The 13,972-nt window shown below is 43.4% G+C and overlaps 1 protein-coding gene across 8 annotated transcripts in view; it reads right to left on the reverse strand.

Moving 5' to 3' along the window:
- kiaa0825 (KIAA0825 ortholog) overlaps window positions 1–13,972 on the reverse strand; it is a 174,464-nt gene that overhangs the window by 114,700 nt on the left and 45,792 nt on the right. For all 8 annotated transcript variants that reach the window (XM_061767232.1, XM_061767230.1, XM_061767228.1 and 5 more), the window contains 4 exons: window positions 13,418–13,608; window positions 12,267–12,473; window positions 12,077–12,187; window positions 4,587–4,726 (listed from right to left, as the gene is read on the reverse strand). In XM_061767232.1, the coding sequence (XP_061623216.1) occupies window positions 4,587–4,726; window positions 12,077–12,187; window positions 12,267–12,473; window positions 13,418–13,608 (649 nt within the window). The remainder of the gene's footprint in view (window positions 1–4,586; window positions 4,727–12,076; window positions 12,188–12,266; window positions 12,474–13,417; window positions 13,609–13,972) is intronic.

The following is a 13,972-nucleotide window of genomic DNA, read 5'->3' on the forward strand; positions in this document are numbered from 1 at the left end:
ATGTATATACGCCATACAGATATTGTCTACCAAGTGTGTGTGTGTTAAGTTGACAGGGGTTGCTGAGGAGAAGCCCGTTGCTCCAGAGGTGGCAGACATCCAGCGGTCTGTCAGAGTTGACAGCTATTTGAATAGTGTGTGAAACACTGCAGTCAGGAGTCTCATGAGATTAGAGTTGGATTTCACACAAAAAGTAATGCATTGTAATTAGTTGAAAACTGATGTACTTTTAGGGTTGCTTGAAATTTTTATCCAAAGCATCCATCAATTTTCTATAGCGCTTTCCCTTATTAGGGTCACGGGTGAGCTGAAGTTTTTCCTAGCAGACTTTGGGCGAAAGGTGAGGTGTTTTATTCAGATGAATTATGAATTATTTTTAACAGAAGCAAACTTTGAATTCCAGTGCATGGTTATTAATATTCTGCTTGATAACGGGCAGCTTAGAAGCAACATTACAACTCAAGATCCAAAGAGAAATGATTTTGTCTCAGTGATGTCATCCACTTTTCCCCTCTCTTGCACAATCATACATCTAACACACACTGCGGTGAACCAAACTGACCTATAATCAGTCTATTAGGTGGGTTATGCCACTATCTTGTTCTCTGCCTGTCTGGTAATTGGTCCTCAAGGAGAAAGTGTATCAGATATGTGACCGTGACGGTCCGTGGAAGCAGGATTGAGAACAAAGCAGGTTTCTCTGATTTCGGTACAGTAGATAACTTCAGGAAAAAAGTTACCACTCATGCTGGGACACACTATAATTTAATTGTAGTCTTGATGTCATTGTGGATTTTTCTATTATGTCTCGAATCTAATACAAGCTTGTGACACGAGTGAATGGATAAAAACAGCCTTCATTGCAAACTGTAGTAACTGAAAACAGGAACACTAATGACATTTATGGAAAAAGTGTATACTATTTAGATGCATGTACCACAGTCAATATAAATTGTTGAATCAGCTAAACAAGGCTCAAACAGTGCATTGTGGAGGCAAAACCCAACATTTTTCCATTCAACATTCAGTGATGGGGTTTATATAATAGGTTAGTTTCCAGTGTCTCTCTCACACGCACACACAACAAACACACAATTTGGTATTTTGTCTATGTTCAATGGACAAGTAACATGCATTGTTTCAATGTCTAATTGTTTTCAGTTAAAACATGTTTAAATGAATTCATTTATATTTTTTATAGCGAAGACAATGAGTAATTATAGTATCTGAATGTAATACAGTCATATTAGAGCACTCTTAAGAAATAAATTGCTTGTAGCATGACATCTGTGGTGCTCAGATCAAAATTAACCCATATAGATTTGTGTTAAGAAATAAAACCAATTATATTTTATTCAGAATATTAAAATGGCATTTAACCTTGAATAATAAGTAGCAGAATAATAGTTTGTGTGTGTAAACTGCAACACCGTATATCATAGGTGTCAAACTCAAGTCCCGGGGGGCAGATGCGGCCCGCCACATCATTTTATGTGGCCCGCGAAAGCAAATCATGCTCGTCAACTTCCGTGATTTTTCCTAAAATCTGTACCCAAATTCGAAATTGTCATAATAATAGAAGAAGAAGAAGAAGACTCACCTTTTATTGTCATGAACATGCATGCATGAACACAACATTTGTTCTCTGCATTTTACCCATCACAGTGAACACATACACTTAATAAACAATAATAATTTTTCTCTTACCAAACCCTTCTTCTACAGTAACTTGAACAAACTATTATCCTTGTCTTCTGATTTCAAAACTAGTTATCGCTCAATTTGTTGTGTAACGGTAATAATATGATTTGGTGATTAAACCTGTTCTAACGGTCCTCTGAGGGAATTCATAACTACAATGCGGCCCGAGACAAAAATGAGTTTGACACCCCTGCTCTATATCATACTGATATTGTGAATGTGCACGTTGTGGCCCATGAATACTGGATGAACTGGATGTCAACCACTATTACCAGTGTCCTCATATGAGAAGATGAGTGAAGCCTTTTAAAGAAATGAAATGAGTACGTGTGAAGAAGCCAGAAGATAAAAAAAAAAAAGCTGGCAGCTTGTGATGACCTCACACTTCAATACGACCCTCATGTTGCTTTTTCTTTTCATGTGTCTCCAATTTCTATACATACACAAAGCGACCACAGATGCTTATAGGAGAGTGATCTTTTAGTCAAGCCTCTGTATTCCTACTTCTCGCTTAATTAGACCGTCACTGTGATAACACGCAAGAGTCAGCGCTTCCTGCATTGATATACGACGTGGAGCGGAAGCATCCCAGCGCCTTGGAGCCAGACTCTCTTGTCGACCAAGAGAACGACACACTGAGAGTTGTTATTAATGAGGTCAGTAAAATGTGAATTAATGTGCGAGTGCACAATAGTCTTTAAAGGTTAGACTGTTGCCTGTACAGGGGAGAGGAGGAGGAATGCAAAATCTTTAAAGGTCAGCATATGTGCTTTGCCTGGGTCTGTTGAGTGTTTATTACTGCACGCTATTGATTTAGTGACGCTGATGACCAAGGTGAAGCTATGATGACGATGATAGCAAAGATGATGATACTGATGACCTAATAAAATGAGAGGGAGCTCATCTAACGTCTGTAAAAGTTAAGAGCTTAGTTCTCAGAGCATTAGGCAGCATGTACACCCTAAATTAAATCATTAAAATATTTTGGGAAAACTAATGTTTTCCTCTCACATGTCAGAAGGTAATGAGATAAAATTCAAGAGACATAAAAACCTCACTCCCAATGAAGCTGGGATGTTGTGTAAAACATACATAAAAACAGATTACAATGATTTGCAAATCCTTTTCAACTATATTTCAAATGAATACACTACAAACGTAAGATATTTAATGTTCAAACTGTTGATTGTTATTGTTCTTTTGCAAATATTGTGTCATTTTGAATTTGATGCCTGCAAGACGTTCCAAAAAAAACGAGACGGGCAACAAAAGACTGGGAAAGTTGAGGAATGCTAAAAAAAAAAACACCCGCTTGGAACATTCCACAGGCAAACAGGTCAATTGGAAACAGGTGAGTGTCATATTTGGGTATAAAAGGAACATCCCCGAAAGGCTCAGTTGTTTACAAGCAAGGATGGGGCGAGGTTTACCACTTTGTGAACAACTGCGTGAGCAAATAGTCCAACAGTTTAAGAACAATGTTTCTCAACTTACAATTGCAAGGAATCTAGCGATTTCATCATATACGGTCCATATCATCATCGAATGTTTGAGAGAATCTGGAGAAATCTCTGCATGTAAGCGGAAAGCAAGAATGGGAAAGAATTCCACCAACAAAGCTTCCAGAATTAGTGTCCCCAGTTACCAAACGCTAATTGAGTGTTGTTAAAAGGGAAAGGTAACCTGGCTTTTATGTGATGTGTCTTCCCCATTCTTGTATTTACTTTCATCTACTGATTTTATTGATTTGATTTTGTATTATTATTTTATTCTTTGCAGCACTGTGGATGACTGGTTAGCACAACAGCCTCACAGTTCTGAGGACCGGGCTTCAAATCCCGAAGTGAATTAAAAAGATGTATTAAGTGTTGGGAAACCCCCAGGAGAAATGCGCCACTTGTGGTAGAAGCTTCCTTTCTCACACTTGAAATATCTGTCACTGAGACATTCACTTTTCTACGAATTCTCCCCATATTTATATGATGGAAGGAAATTTTGCGGCACGGTGGACGACTGGTCTGCCTCACAGTTCTGAGGACCAGGGTTCAATCCCTGGCCCCGCCTGTGTGGAGTTCGCATGTTCTCCCCGTGACTGCGTGGGTTTTCTCCGTGTACTCCGGTTTCCTCCTACATCCCAGAAACATGCATGGTAGGTTAATTGAAGAATCTAAATTGCCAGTAAGTGTGAATGTGAATGTGAGTGGTGCCCTGCGATTGGCTGGCGACCATTTCAGGGTGTGCCCCACCTCCCGCCCGAAGATAGCTGGGATAGGCTCGAGCACGCCCACGAACCTTGTGAGGATAAGCAGTACAGAAAATGTATGGATGGATTTTATTCTTTGTGTGTTTTAAACCCCATTTAGTATTTACCTAACTATTTTCAAGCACTTTGTAAACATGTTTTTAAAGGTGATATATGAATAAAGTTATTATTAAACATGCCCATATCCCAGCTTTTTTGGAATGTGATGCAGGCATCAAATTAATAATGAGTGAATATTTGCAAAAAAAAAAAAAAAGTGAATCAGTTTAAACATTAAATATCTTGTCTTTGTAAAGTATTTAATTGAATATAGGATGAAAAGGATTTGCAAATCATTGTATTCTGTTTTTATTTATGTTTTACACAACGTCCCAACCTCATTGGAATTGGAGTTTGGGTGAAATATGCTTTCATCAATTCATTTTCCATAGTCGTGAGTGAGCTAGAGCCCATCGTAGCTGACTTTGGGCAAGAGGCCTTGTACACCGTGCACTGGTCACCAGCCAATCAATCACAAAACAATTGTAAATCTTAAACTTAAAACATATTGTTTTATTCACACAGTATCCGTAGAATATATAAATCACCAAGCTCCATACAGAAAAAAAGAGACATGACTTACAAGAATTTTCCAGGAGCATACGCGGCAGGTGACAGTCTCTGTGAAGCAGCATTCTCAGTAGCAACCTGGGATTGCTTCCTGGGTCAGAGGTTAGCAGCCTGAGCTGACATGCGGAGGCTTCCTGGCCCATAAGGCCATCTCTAAGAAGGGAGAGATGGAATAACAAGTTGACAGTTCTGCAGTGTCAGGTGAGAAACAACAAAGGAGGGATCATGCTTCACTTTTGTGGTTCAGATAGACAGAAATCAAATATGTCTTGAATTGTACAATGTGGGGAAAAAACAGGGTAATATGTTGGAACCAAAGTAGAAAGTGCCTTAATTCTACCATTTTTACCCCTTGGACAATCCTTCTACAGTCTGGAAAAACTGCTCAAAGAGCTCACTCAAGAAATGGACAAACTAAAAATGTGGTTCAACTGCAATCAATTATCTTTGAATGTGACTATTGTGAGACAAAATTCATGTTAATTAGTAATAACAGAGTAAACACAGGTACAACCAATCTAACATGCATACTTTTACTTTGTGTGAACTAAACCAACAGTACCTGAATGAAAGTCAGATGAGTCGCCTATCAGCAGAGGTGTGTAATAATAAGCTACATCTACTCCGTTAAATTATTTAAGCGACTTTTTAGATAATTTGCACTTGTCAGAGTAGTTTTAATGCAACATACTTTTTACTTGACTATTTTCATTAGGATGAAACTCTACTTTAAATGTTAAGGGTACATAACGCTACATTCCACCCGCTACTATTATTTTTATCGATCTATTATTTCTTGCACGATAAATTTGTATTTATTTTTTATTTTTGGGGGTTTGTCTGAGAGACAACAACAATGTAATGTGCTGAGCTGTCTATTGCTTTGTCTATTTAACATTAATGCTGATTAATATATGTTACACACCAGTTACTCAGTAATTACCAGTTACTCAGTACTTGAGTACTTTTGCGGTAATTGCTTTTACCCCAAAATAATTTGGAGGACTACTTTTTACTTTTATTCGAGTCATATTGTTCTAAAGTAAGAATATTGTCTTATTTTATTTATTTATTAATGTATTTATTTATTTGTGCTGTTCGGCTGTTAGGTCAAGCAGAATGGAGGATCTGTATGCCTTTTATGCCGGAACAGTTTTACTGTGTCACAGTGGAGTTTTTAAGCTTCCGCTTTGATTTCTCAGTATTATAATTGAAGTTTATTGAGAATCAGAGTCGATCAGTCGCACAGAACAAAGTTTCTAGAGGGGACAGAGAAACGAAGACAAAAGACAAAACACTAATTGTAAACAAGATGAGAAAAGTAAGTCATTACAGTATCTACAACAATGAAACACTAAATATGAGTGTTACATGTGGCTGTAGTGCTACACCCTGTGAGCAGAAGAAGCATGCAGGACAAGGGTTGTGAACCCGGCTGTACAACTGAAGTGTGGTGGGATTGACTATGTAAATTATAAAAGTCTATAGGACGAGAGTATAAATGAGGCGATACACAAGCAATTCGCATATTCATGAGTTATTTGTCGCAAAAGGTGAGTGGCCCCACACCCAGTGAAAGAGTCCCATGGGTGTGTGCCTGCGGACACATGCAAGTGAATTGACACCGTTTTACATGCACAAAGACTGACAGAAGTGTCCTGTAATTGCTCTGCCCATACCGCGCAGGCTGAAGACCCCACCCAATAAATCGAGTGGCAGGATCGGGGCCAGAGGTCCACCCGAGAGCAGCCTGGTGGACGGGACACGTCCCACACTGAGGGACCCAGGGCGGTCCGCCGGCCCCACCGAGGCGCCCCGACAACTGGCCACCCGCTGGGGGCCGCAGGGACCCAATGCCGCCCCCACCCTCAGGAGAGCCAGACGCCCCACCCCCCAATCTGCAGGGCCAGCGATGCAGCCAGTCCCCGCCCAGCCCGAGGGCGGGAGAGTGTCCCTTGTTTGTTGGAAAGGAGGGCAGATAGGGCCACTCGACAAGGGAACGATAAGGGGGAAAACCCAGGGATCAGCCGGGGGTCATGAGAGGGGAGCCCCAACGCCAAGCAGTCATCCAGCCCGGGGGGGGGCTAGCCTTAGGAGGAAGTAAGAATATTTTCGCTAGAGTACAATGTTTGGCTACTCTACTCTACCCACCTCCAATTATCAGAGATAAATTCCCATTTTTTTTCCTCAAAGAAAGTTGCTTCAAAAGCCAAAAATAGAAGACCTGCAACCGATTGTGTTCAACTTTTAAGGTACCACTTTTAAGGTACCACTATACTTTGAATATATATAAGGTTAGGATCCTTCAGTGTCCCTCAGCCTACTCAGCAAATGTCTTCACTCTCGCTTGTATTTATAATGTGCACCGGGAAGGAATTAGCTCTAATCGTGGCCAGCTAAAGGCAAATTAACATTTGGGAGACAGCCAAATACATGAATATACAGCACTACCCCCCTCCTACATCTTTTGTATAACCAAGAGGCTGCAGCCAGCTGTGGGTAATGAGCCGTATCCTTGGTGTGTACAAACGTGAGCGTGTACACCACTCAGTGTGTATGCTTGTGGTTGGGTATGTGTGCAAGTGCGAGGGCACGCTGACACGTGTGAATGTGCATGTGCCTGCATGTTACTTTATACATCTCAATAAAATCTAATGGAAGGCATGGACAGAGTTTGTCTGAGGCGCAAGGAGGCGGGAGTCTTCACAGGGGACGTCGACACAGAAATTAACAATTCTATTTGAGTCGAAAAGCTACGGTGGGGTGCACCCTGCTGCTTGACTAAGGCAAACTATGCCGCTATCTGACAGAGCAATTTATGATGTCAGTGCAGCCGCAAATCCAGAAGAAATCCTCTTTTAAATGCACTGATAAATCTAGTCGACCACAGCGCAGTTAGTTTACGAAAACATACTCATGTGCACACACACATTTGGAGAGAGAGAGAGAGAGAGAGAGAGAGAGAGAATGAAGAGAAATGGAGCTCATATATGAGGCTGGAAAGCACACCTTCAGTACACAGTATACAGTACAGAGTATATATACAATGGTGCCTTGAGATATGAGTGATCCGGGTCGCGGGGACAGTAGCTTTAGCAGGGAAGCCCAGACTTCCCTCTCCCCAGCCACTTCATCCAGCTCTTCCGGGGAGACTAGTCTTGGGTCGTCCCCGGGGGTCTCCTCCCGGTGATTCAAATGCCACAACACACCTCATCTGGTTCCTCTCAATGCAGAAGCGCAGCGGTTCTACTCTGAGCCCCTCCCAGATGACCGTGCTTCTCACCCCTTCTCTAAAGGAGGGACCGGACACCCTGCGGAGGAAACTCATTTCGGCCACTTGAATCCAGGATCTTGTTCTTTCCGTCACGACCCACAGCTCGTGACCATAGGTGAGGGTAGGAACGTAGATCGACCGGTAAATTGAGCGCTTGGCCTTTTGCCTTAGCTCCTTCTTCACCAAAACGGACCGATACAAAGTCTGCATCACTCCAGACGCTGCACCGATCTGCCTGTCAATCTCCTGTTCCATTCTTCCCTCACTTGTGAACAAGACTCCAAGATACTTGAACTCCTCCAATTGGGGCAGGTTCTCATCTCCAACCTGAAGAGGGCACTCCACCCTTTTCTGACTGAGGACCATGGTCTCAGATTTGGAGGTGCTGATTTTCATCCCAACCGCTTCACACTCGGCTGCAAACCGCTCCAGTGAGACTTGGAGATCGCGCCTTGATGAAGCCGACAGAACCACATCATCTGCAAAAAGCAAAGATGTAATACTGAGTCCACAAACTGGACCACATCTGTGCCTCAGCTGCGCCTTGAAATTCTGTCCATAAAAGTTATGAACAGAATTGGTGACAAAGAGCAGCCTTGGCAGAGTCGAACCCTAACCGGAAATGAATCCAACTTACTGCAAGCAATGCGGGCCAAACTCTGACACTGGTTATACGAACAGCCCGTATAAGGGGGTTTGGTACCCCATTGTCCAGAAGTACTCCCTGACGGACATGGTCAAATGCCTTCTCTAACTCCACAAAACACATGTAGACTGGTTGGGCGAACTCCAATGCACCCTCGAGGACCCTGCCGAGCATGTAGAGCTGGTCCACTGTTCTGCGGCCAGGACGACAACCACACTGCTCCACTTGAATCTGCGATTCGACTTCCCAACGGACCCTCCCCTCCAGCACCTCTGAATAGACCTTACCACGGAGGCTGAGGACTGTGATCCACCTGTAGTTGGAACACACCCTCCAGTCCCCCTTCTTAAAAAAGGGGACCACCACGCCAGTGTGCCAATCCAGAGGCACTGTCCCAGATATCCACGCGATCTTGCAGAGGCGTGTCAACCAGGACAGCCCCACAACATCCACAGCCTTTAGGAACTCCGGGCACATCTCATGCACCCATGGGGCCTTGCCACCGAGGAGCTTTTTAACCACCTCAGTGACCTCAACCTCAGAGACAGGAGAGCCCGCCTAAGAGATCCCAAACTCTGCTTCCTCATGGGAAGGCGGGTCGGTAGAATTGAGGAGGTCTTTGAAATATTCTCTCCACCGACTCACAACGTCTTGAGTCGAGGTTAGCAGCACTCCATCCCCACTAGACACAGTGTTGATAGTGCACTGCTTCCCCCTCCCAAGACACCAGATGGTGGACCAGGATTTTCTCGAAGCCGTCCGGAAGTCATTCTCCATGGCCTCACCGAACTCCTCCCACGCCCAAGTTTTTGCCTCAGCGACCACCAAAGTTGCGTTCAGCTTGGCCAGCCAATACCCATCACCTGCCTCAGGAGTACCACAGGCCAAATATGCCCGATCTTTAGCTTGACGGCATCCCTCACCGCTGGTGTCCATTGTGGCCTAGGGTGTCCTGGTGCCAAGTGCACATATGGACACCCTTATGCATACCCTCGTTATGAACAATCCTTGGTGAGCATAGAAGACCAGGTCTCACTGTCATTGCCCACATGAGCATTGAAGTCCCCCAGCAGAACAATGGAGTCCCCAGCGGGAGCGCTGTCCAGCACCCCCTCCAAGGACTCCAAAATGGGTGGGTACTCTGAACTGCTGTTTGGTGCATAGGCACAAACAATAATTCAATTATTCAATTGTGGCAAGGCACAGATCTGGCCAAGGTTACAAAAAAAACTTCTGCTGCACTTAAGGTTCCTAAGAGCACAGTGGTCGCCATAATCCTTAAATGGAAGACGTTTGGGACGACCCTTCCTAGAACTGGCCACCCGGCCAAACAGAGCAATCGGGGGAGAAAAGCCTTGGTGAGAGAGGTAAAAAAGAACCCAAAGATCACTGTGGCTGAGCTCCAGAGATGCAGTCGGGAGATGGGAGAAAGTTCTAGAAAGTTAACCATCACTGCAGCCCTCCACCAGTCGGGGCTTTATGGCTCGACGGAAGCCTCTCCTCAGTGCAAGACACATGAAAGCCCGCATGGAGTTTGCTAAAAAAAAACACCTGAAGGACTCCAAGATGGTGAGAAATATGATTCTCTGGTCTGATGAGACAAAGATAGAACTTTTTGGCCTTAGCGGTATGTTTGGAGAAAAACAAGGACTGCTCATCACCTGTCCAGTACAGTCCCAACAATGAAGCTTGGTGGTGGCAGATTCATGCTGTGGGGGAGTTTTTCAGCTGCAGGGACAGGGAGACTGGTTGCAATCGAAGAAAAGATGAATGCAGCCAAGTACAGGGATATCCTGAAGAAAACCTTCTACAGAGTGCTCAGGACCTCAGACTGGGCCGAAAGGTTCACCTTCCAACAAGACAACGACCCTGAGCACACAGCTAAAATAACAAAGGAGTGGCTTTGGAACAACTCCATGACTGTTCTTGAATGGCCCAGCCAGAGCCACCAACGTTCACCATCCAAACTGACAGAACTGGAAAGGATCTGCAAGGAGTAATGGCAGAGGATCCCCAAATCCAGGTGTGAAAAACGTGTTGCATCAATCCCAAAAAGAGTCATGGCTGCATTAGCTCAAAAGGGTGCTTCTACTAAATACTGAGCAAAACGTGTGAATGGCTGTGTGATATTTCAGTTTTTGTTGTTTAATAAATCTGCAAAAATTTAAACAATTCTGTTTTTTTCTGTCAATATGGGGTGCTTGATGATTTTAGCAAATGGCTGCAATATAAGTGAACAAGGGGGTCTGAATACTTTCCGTACACACTGTACATTCGTATAAAGGGTGGCTGTGTCTCAGTTGGTAGAGCAGGTTGTCCAGTGACCGAAGGGTGGATGATCAAATCCCAGCTCCGCTTTCGAAGTGTCCTTGGGCAAGACCCTGAACCCTAAATTGCTCTCTGTGCCTTGCATGGCAGCAGCCGCCCTCTGGTGTATGAATGTGTCTGTGAACATGTGAATGTGTGAGCCACTGTAGGGCACTTTGGGCACTATGATAGTGTAGTGCGCTACAAAAGTGCACTCCATTTAAAGTTCTATTTTTTTAATTATTAAAAAAACTGTTTTTTTTCTGTTTTCTTCGGGGAAGTGTTTTGAGTTACGAGAATGGTCACGGACGGAATTAAAGTCGTATCTCAAGGCACCACTCTACTTTGTTGATACCCCCTTAAGTCTGGATGGTTTATTCACGCACTTTGTGATTTTATTATTGTTTCATTTAATCATCATTACAATGTTTTTTTTTGTATTATTATTATTTTATGGGCTAAGGCAATATTTGGCTGCAGAATCCTGGTCCAGTTTGAAGAGTTGTGGTTTTGGCTTCAGGCCACCAGCAGGCCCCCCTGGTGCCATCACACACAAGGCAAGGAGGTGGGAGCAAAGAAATAAAGAGGTCATAAAAATAAACTAATTCTCGGTCGCTAGTACATTGGAGCACAAGTGCGGGGGTAAGCTTGATTTGTGTGCCATCAGCACACAGTGACATCACCTCTGGCTGTGAGGGAGATTACAGGGGAGGAGGGGGGAGTCAAGGGTGAGAGGTTGAGTGATTGACTGCACCTTGGAGGTCACACAAGTAACAAGACACACGTGTATGAATGATCACATGTACACATACTCAACACGGTATATGGTTGATGCCTGATGTGTAAAGCCCTCATAAAGCATCAGCATGAACCAAATCAGTGTCAGCCGCAAGGGTTATTTTGAAGCTTGCATCTGTAGTATTAGCACAGCATGCAGCATTCAGCAAGATGCAAGAATGAATATATCTACACTTATGCTGCTGGAACCTTGATACACATATTTTTTTATTTACGCACACCTGTAATGATTTACAAGACCTGCAAAAACTGTTCATTAATTTACATTGTCAGAGATGTACAGTATTAATATGTTTATAATTTTGTAATTGTTTGCAGGGGTGTGGAACTGCCCTGCATCATACTGAGAGATGTTTCAAATATATTTGTCCCTCCTAAACTCAGCAGTGGGTGTGTATGGTTCTCTTTGGAATAGGTGAGAGGTGTGCGTGGTTGTGATGAAGCATGTTACATGGTGTGGGTTGCATTCAATACATACTGGATGGCTTGCTCTGTGAATACTTCTGGTTTTAAAGCGTTTAGCCAGTGGACCACTGGCATGTCCAGCTGGTGTGATGTTGACTTATTTGCATGGTTATTCATAAACGTCCTGTAAAAGACAGTGTTGAAACATTAATGTTGAACTACAGCATTTACATACTGTAGCTGACATTTTGCAACAGACAAACCTATACAACAAAGGTAGCGGTGCTGTGGCAATGAGGAGAACTGTAAGAAGTTGTTCACATAAGCTGTGGATCTGGTAGGGCCAGTCGGAGCCGCCCGCTATTATAGTGATCGCTGAAGAAGGGTCGCGGCGAATCAAGTCTTCAGGACTTTCACACACGCTCCACATCAGCTGCTCTACGAACAGCAGCACTGCTGTGATGTCATATCTTGTACACAAGGAAAGTAAAGAGACAATCAATGTATAAATGGCAGGAATTAAACTTCGCCCCAAGTGTGAATATTAGTTGAACAAAAAGACAATGATGGTGCCACCATGTTGGGTCAAACATATGAAGGAAATGTGTTTTTGTATGATGACAGCTTACAAAACCTTACTTCTTCAAAAGATATGTCATAAAATACATAAAAAGGGTGCCCCATCAGCATTTGACAGCTTCAGCTTTGCAGTTTTTATGAGCATACCATTCCCTTGCCCATGGCTCGCCAATTGACATTGGAGCCGTGTTGCAAAACTGATGCCGGGCAAGACGTTTTTCTGTCAACAATTGCAGTTCAGCACCAGTTTGAGAAGCTTTAGGGTCGTCAAACTGCTCCAACGTGTAGTACAATTTAAGCTATCAATGGAAAGTTTCTCAAAACCAGATCTTGACAAACCACGCAGCCAAAGGCCTGCTACCAACACCACTTATGAAAACACAGAACTTATTGAACAGGCATTCGTGCAAAGCCAGGCGAAAGACAATCCGAACGGTTGCACTGGAACCCAGTATCAAGAAAATCTTGTTTCAGCGGCTGCTTCGGAGAGTGATAAAGTCTTAATCTTACTGACTTCAGTTTATTTAAAAACTTAAAGCAAATATCATGATGTTCAACAACCTGAAGTGTAAATTGTATTACGCGTTGGAGTTGTGTGACAGCCATGAAGCTTGTCAAACGGACACTAAACTGCAGTCGGAGACAGAAAAACCTCTTGCCACGCGTGCTGGTTCAGTGTCAACTGGCGAGCCATGGGCAAATGAATGATACACTTACAAAAACTGCAAACCCTATGCTGCCAGAATGATACCTCAAACAAAAGTTACAAAAAGATAGTGTTTAGCTACTTTTGAGACACCCTATGTAACTCTTATGACAAGATGCCTTTAAGTACCTTATCTGCAGGTGTCTCTTATATGAAGGCTGGGCCCTGGCATATCTTTGCACCAGGACCTGTAATGTCTCTGAAAGCACCTGGCCCAGCAACTCTTTGGCCAACTGTGGTGGGAGAACAGCCCACAAGTCGCTACGGAGACCACACAGAAAGTAGAACCACATCTGCACCGAGAAGGAACAACGCTCACCCTGTGGAAGAAAACAGAAGAGAGGAAGATATATTGTGAAATGGTCACTGACAGTGACACATAAGCACAAAAAACATGAGGGGATAAAACAAAGAGGTGAACGAGTAAGGAAGAAGATGAAAGGAGGAAGAGAGACAACGTCTCAGTGGTCATGCCACCTGCACACTGCACCTGGTTACTTCTCCTACTAGGATTAGTCCTGAACTGGAGAACACATCACACTCATACACAAAAAAGGCAGAGGAGAAATTGAAACCTTCTTTGACAAAAATAAGACCAAGGAAGAAGAGGAGACTCCTCATCTTTAAGGTCCAACAATATACCATTTTACTATATGTGGCGCACCATCCTGACATTCTGTCAAA

The sequence above is a fragment of the Phyllopteryx taeniolatus genome, chromosome 3 (genome assembly GCF_024500385.1).
Source record: "Phyllopteryx taeniolatus isolate TA_2022b chromosome 3, UOR_Ptae_1.2, whole genome shotgun sequence".
NCBI classification, from domain to species: domain Eukaryota; kingdom Metazoa; phylum Chordata; class Actinopteri; order Syngnathiformes; family Syngnathidae; genus Phyllopteryx; species Phyllopteryx taeniolatus.